We start from the raw sequence: 6629 nt of genomic DNA, 5'->3' as shown, positions 1-6629 counted from the left end.
CCTGATTGCCGTCTATTTGTCATGGCAGGGCTTGCTGGTATTTGCAACACGCTCATCCTTCTAAATCACTAAAATCTTACAATAGCCGCTCTTCTTTGGTCGTCGGACAACCATCCCAGACTGGATGAGTCATCTCTAGCTGCCCCCTCAAAGCTGTGATGAGTCATAAGCATGCACCATGTCCTGGATCTGCAGCCAGGGCCACCACACCAGTCCCCCTCTCCTCCACCCTGACCAACACCAGTCCCCCTCTCCTCCACCCTGACCAACACCAGTCCCCCTCTCCTCCACCCAGACCAACACCAGCCCCCCTCTCCTCCACCCTGACCAACACCAGTCCCCCTCTCCTCCACCCAGACCAACACCAGTCCCCCTCTCCTCCACCCAGACCAACACCAGCCCCCCTCTCCTCCACCCTGACCAACACCAGCCCCCCTCTCCTCCACCCTGACCAACACCAGCCCCCCTCTCCTCCACCCAGACCAACACCAGTCCCCCTCTCCTCCACCCAGACCAACACCAGCCCCCCTCTCCTCCACCCTGACCAACACCAGCCCCCCTCTCCTCCACCCTGACCAACACCAGCCCCCCTCTCCTCCACCCTGACCAACACCAGCCCCCCTCTCCTCCACCCTGACCAACACCAGCCCCCCTCTCCTCCACCCAGGCCCCCCTCTCAGCCCCCAGCCCATCACAGCATCCAGACAGCACTGGCTTGATGAAGCAGCATCGGTCCTGTCTGATGGTTTTCCTGGTTTGTTAGCGGTTAGCATGGCGCGGAGCGGAGGTGACTAAGCTGGAGAAGCTTGCATGTGGACAAACCAATCTAGCTAATGCACTGAGAACTGGAGATGTGAGTCAGACACCAGAGCAAGCCACGGTGCTCTGACGCACAGGGCTGTCACATGCTCAGTGACTGCAGTGGTTTACAGGGTCTCAGGTAACACAGCGATGGATCAGTTTAGGTTGTTATTGCTCTTATAAAACACTGAAGGGTCCTCTGCTGTGTGCTTCAGAAACGGGCTCAACAAGTTCTGTGGCAGCTGCTCCAGTCCCCTGCAGAGCATGCGAAGGCGTTTCAGTCCTGAGGCAGCCTGCCAGCACGGTCAAGTGAAATGTACGAGGTTGGTTATGAAAAGGACGATACACACTGACCCAGTGATTATTTAATGAAAGTGAATGTGTTTCTAATGACAGATACATGACATCAGGATGGATACACACATCTAGCAGAGGAACTCCGCATTACAGTCAGAAAAGGATATTCTAAAAGTACCACATTGCCACACCACATTCCACCGGATGTTAGACTTCCATATTAAACTGGTGGATTACAACGATACATCAGAAACGTCAAGTTTACTCACAACGGATACAGACGTTCACATTGTGCTTTAGGTTTAACAATGACTTGGACAGCCTACTGTCATGCCTGTGCAGAAAATACATTCTGTGAGATTTATACAAAGTATGAACTGAGTGTTTACTTTGTTTTTTAAACGATGAACATTGATACAGTCACGTGACAGAGAAGAGTGCAACCGAGTTGTGTTTTGTAATAATCCGTAGTGTCAGACAGCTTTGATCAACATTTAAGTGACATCTTTTCTTTATGATTCTGATTTCATCAGATTCGACATGACGTCTGAACAAACTGTTTTAACACCTACCAGCGATGCGAATGAATATTTTTTTGACATCTGTGTAAATTTACTACACTTCATATTTTTCAGATCGAAGTAGGTGATACCATATCAGGATCTGGCATGAAAAGAAACACCGGTATGATCGCTTGAAGTTTGACTTCTTTAAGAACAACTATTCATCATCTATATCAAGAACCTCACCACCTAAACACAACGTGTCGACAGTGTTTCTGTTTCCCTTCTCGGCCTTACACTTCCCTTCCTGTATTGTGCTGGACACGGTTGTCGTGCCGATAGCAACTTGGAAACCCTCCTACGTGAACAACATGTCTGTTTTCATATTTGCTAAACTAGTCTGCTGATAATGTTATTTTACTTTTTTTTGATTTTGGTTACGTTGTGTTTTCCGTATCATTACTCCCCCTGTAAACCCTGTCCTGGCCTGCCACCACAAGATCTCAATCACCTTTTTCCAGGATGTCCTTTTTCCTCAGTGACATTTTCCCTCGCAGTTTGTTCACCGTGAGGAATCAGCTATTTGATCTGGTTCGAAAGAGTTTTCCTCTCTGAACAATGATGACACTACCTTTATCAGGAGAGTAAGCTGCAGCTCACGTCGTCGACAGGGTCTATTCAGGCCACAAACAGTGCTCATGCTTGCCGGTTTCGTAACAAAATCTAACATTGAGCAAGTGGTCAAATATATTTTTACCTTACTTAATGCACCTTGCATGTTCTCCTTTACCGAGAGGCTTGGGCTAGACTAGGCCAGTCTGCATGTGGACGTGTAGCGGGTATGGGTGATACAGGAGAGGAGGCTGGGCCTGGGGGATATAGTAACTGCTGAAAATGGGGTCTGCCATGTACGGAGCAGGCTGGTAGAAGCAGGTGACGTTGGCCGTGTTGGGGATGACGTTCTGCTCCCCCAGCACTCTGAGAGCCAGGACGGTGATCATGTTGAGGGTCTGTCTCCTCTCGTGCCCCATTAGGCACACCGTGCTCTCGTCGATCACCCGGCGCAGGGTCATCAGGAAGTCGTACTTGCTCGTCTCCTCGTTGCCGACGAAATGGCAGCGCAGGTAGGCCTCGATCTTCCTCTGCTGCTCGCTGACGTCCGGGAAGTCGATGAAGAAGCGGGAGCACATGTAGCGCTCCAGAGACTTGATCTCCGTCTCGCTGGCCGGACGGAAGTTCCTCACCAGCAGGTCGCTGTACTTCAGCAGGCCGCCTCCACGGATCTCCTCCGGGCTGTGGGTGGCTATGAGACGGAAGCGAAGGTGGTCCATGGCCTGCTCAAAGTCCCCGAACATGCATTCTACCACTACTGTGATGGTGGGCTGCAGTCTAAGGGATGAGCATGCCCCTGTGTCTGGATGTGGGGCTGGTCCAGAAACTGGGCCTGGGTTTGGACCAGAACCTGAGCCTAAACTGGAACAGGGACTGTGTTCTGAAACAGAACCATGACTGAGACTGAGACTTGGACCTTTGTCTGTGCTTAATACCTCTAGTTTCTGAGCAGCGGGCTGGATGTCTACTGCAGCTGGAAGAAGAGCTGATGTGTCTGCTGGAGCAGCTGAAACCAGAGGTTTGTTGACGTGTTTTGCCCTGACACTTTGCTCTACAGCGCTGGCTGGAGCATGCTCATCTCTGGGTGACATTATAGGTTGTAGAAGATCTGAGCAGGGTTTCATTCCCTCCAGGGTCTTGGGTCTGCAGCCTGAATGACTGGAGAAGGGGCTCTGCCCGTTGTCTAAAAAGGGAGGCTTTGCCTGAATTGTTTTTGGTAATTCTATAGGCTCAAACAATTGTGTTGTGAAATCTGATAAATCTTTTAACATAGACCATTTTTCAGGAAGAGATGATGTACTTCTCATCTTTCTTGACATTTTCCTTGGTGGTTTAGGTGAGGGACAATAATCTGGGGTAATCTCCTGAGATGAGTGACAGGTTTTCTTTGCTGGGGGAGGAAAGGAGTGTTCGAGATTGATGTTTTTGGAGACAGAGGTGCAGAGCTCTGATGCGGATGGAAGCGTTTCATTACTGAGGGTATTCTCTTGCAGTATTGACATGTCTTTCAACAACATGGAGGCCTGTTTACTCTCCTTGGACTCTTCGGAGATTAGTAAATCATCTGTGGTAATCTTAGGGTTTACAGATGCTAGAGGTTCTGCTATTTCTGTTACAAAGGGTTTCGCGGTTGTGACTAAACCGTAATCTGTACCCTTAATGATGTGTGTTTTGTTGTCTAGTGTTTCTCCACACAGTTGAAACACAGCGTCGTCGTCCAAGTGAACCTCCTCTTCCTCCACCTCCAAGTGAACCTCCTCTTCCTCCACCTCCAAGTGTACCTCCTCTTCCTCATCCTCCAGAGATCCTGGGCCCACGCTCTTGGTCTCTAACACTTCCTGAGAGTCTTGTTTTCCACTCGCATGCACATCCGTAAGGAGGGGGAGCTCTTCCTGCTGCGTAACAACATCCTGATTCAGACCCGGGACGTCAGAGCAGCGCTCCTTCTCGTTCTCCTCTGTCAGACGACAACAGGCCACAGGTTTGGGTGTGTCCGACTCTTTCTTTAGCTCCCGTCTGTCTGGATCTGAAACCGGATCCCTCTGGAATTCCGGCCCCTCAAACAGCTGTTCCCTTCTCTCGGTTTCCCAATATGATTCTAGCATACGATCCAGAATGATCTGGAAGGAATCGACGCTAAACTCAAACTGTCGTCGCAGTGAGCTGACAAACCTGAGCCCCATGGTCTTGCCTCTGTTGTTGGACAGCGAGATAAGACTCCATCTGTCGTGGTCGTTGAAGACCTTTACCATCTTCTGCACGTAGGCCTCCTTCATGGTGAGGCAGGTGATCTTGCGTCGGTTGACCCCTCGGGGAAGAAGGTCACGTAAGCTCCCCAGAACAACCTCTTTGATCACCTGGAAGTCCTCATGTCGAGGAAGCTCCACCCCAAATATGATGTCCAGGTCCCGGTAGCCAATCCCGTTGTCCCTCACCATCACATGGCTGGCTGTGGAGCCGTTGAGGCGGATGTCCCTGACCCTGATCTGTCTCTCCACCAGCCGGTCCTTCACCACACGGATGATGTCCTTAAGTCTCACCTCCAGAGTGGGGAAGTTGCCTCTACCGTGAATGGGGATAACCTCCGTCAAGACCTGGTCCAGAGTCTGGACTTGCTCCAGAGTTAGGTTGTGGAATCTTCTACCAGTCTGGACCTCCATCCTCCTCACCTGTGAGGGATACAAAGTATTGTTAACGTTTTTTGAATGAGGCTGATTATTCCAAAGGTCATTGGTTGCATTGTAATACGTTTTTGTTTGACAGTCTATTATGCGTATAAACTTTGTTTGGATTTACATATCTACGTGCCGTTTACGTGTTTTAATTTTATTTACGTACTGAACATACCGAAAGAGAGAGATATAGATAGAGAGCGAGAAAGAGAGAAAGAAAACAAGAAAGAACGAGTTGGGAGATGTGAAATGAAAAATTGAACAGGAAGTCACAGAACATCATCTCAGTGGACTAAACCTTACTTGGCTGTCTTATGTGATTTTGTATGTAAGCATATTGTATGATATTTAAATAACTTTAGTCACTGGCAAAATGCTCACATTTCTAACTTCCGTATATATTTTGCCTAATCAGGTTCAGAAGCAAAATATTAAGAGGTTGCATAAAAATGACAGATTCCCTGCCATTCAATGCGGCTCATTCAAAAGTGTTCAAGATCAGTTATGAAATAAAACTATTAACTAACTTAAAGCAGATTTTTTTTTTTTACAGGATTTTGCTTATCACAGTAGGCTTAGCCCGTCGCACCACCCGCTCGGATGTCAGATCATGAGTCATACAGTTACTGAATGAAGGTTCTCGTCGAGTCGACGTTTTTTCTCTCTCTGTACGTAAAACAACTAAGTAGCCTACAGTAATGCGACTCAAAGGGGACATTTATTGGCTGATACAGAACTTACATGGTCTCGCTTTGAGTTTAACGGGTGAAGCATCATCTTTATCTTACCGACGTCAAAAGCAAAAGCAAGATTCGCTATACCCTATGAGGCGACATTTAAGTCAAGGACTTGATCCATATGGTGTGGATCTAGCTAACAGGTTTACAAAAAAAAATCCTTGTTTGACCATCAATACCCACAGCATCATCCTCAACACTAACCAGTCAAGTTACATATTTCCCCAAAATTATTTTGATGTGACTAGATGCATTTATCCTGAAGCCTTGATGGGGAAAACACAGCCAGCATTCAGCCTGCTTTACTGTCGATAACTGCGTTTAAATAATGAGATAGCCTAATTATCCTTAACTTACCTGATGTAACTAGCGTAACGAACTCGGTAAAAGTAGATATCTAAGAGGTTTGATTTCAGTCTCCGACCCTTCGGCACAGATCACGGTACTCTTGCGAACCTACAGGCTCATGCTTGATCGCTGTCCACCGCCACAGTGGTGCTGAACAAACTGAAGTTCTACCGCGCAGTTTCTCTCAAATGGGGAGCGTAATGTAGTTTCCATGGCAATCCAGCGTCACGACTTAACAGTAAATCACGATGTGCTCTGTTAAATGTATGTAGCTAGCATAATATGCTATGCATGAATGGGTAGCCTATATAGGCCTACGTAGCCAATATCTGTCGATCTGTCTTTTAAAAAAAAGACCAGATTCATAATAGTAGGCCTATATAAGTAAGCTATTTGTAGTAGCCTATATGCTTCTTGACTCGTAGATGACGTTTCTGCATGTGTTTCTTTGCGCTAATTGGCCCAAGTAGAATAAACATTTGTCATAAGTTTACAAATAAAAACTTTACACACGCGCTATGGGCTGCTTGTGTTGTAATAGCCTAATTGTTTAAATTGTCAGTGAATTATCTAACCCTACCAATTTAGAAGACGAATAGATCTAATGGCTAATCCTCTCACAAGTTCCTAATCAAATTCAGGCCAAAACTGGTGTCCAG

At 47.4% G+C, this 6629-nt stretch overlaps 1 protein-coding gene across 1 annotated transcript; it reads right to left on the bottom strand.

Moving 5' to 3' along the window:
- Positions 1–2404: 2404 nt before the first annotated feature.
- On the bottom strand, positions 2405–4873 carry LOC124479407 (terminal nucleotidyltransferase 5C-like). Its single transcript, XM_047038149.1, has 2 exons — positions 4308–4873; positions 2405–3011 (listed from the first exon to the last, which is right to left on the bottom strand). The coding sequence occupies exons 1-2, from the start codon at positions 4871–4873 to the stop codon at positions 2405–2407; spliced, it is 1173 nt and encodes a 390-aa protein (XP_046894105.1).
- Positions 4874–6629: the final 1756 nt, after the last annotated feature.

This window comes from Hypomesus transpacificus, chromosome 17 (genome assembly GCF_021917145.1).
Source record: "Hypomesus transpacificus isolate Combined female chromosome 17, fHypTra1, whole genome shotgun sequence".
NCBI lineage: Eukaryota > Metazoa > Chordata > Actinopteri > Osmeriformes > Osmeridae > Hypomesus > Hypomesus transpacificus.
The sequence above is the reverse complement of the archived record's forward strand: the minus strand, read 5'-3'. Positions and strand labels throughout refer to the sequence as shown.

Excerpts from the sequence above, each read along its gene's own strand:
- LOC124479407 (XM_047038149.1), bottom strand. The coding sequence starts at position 4,873 with ATGGAGGTCCAGACTGGTAGAAGATTCCACAACCTAACTCTGGAGCAA. Across the intron at positions 3,012-4,307 it reads CTGGATCGTATGCTAGAATC|AGGGGCATGCTCATCCCTTA; the intron begins ATATTGGGAAAC and ends ACATCCAGACAC.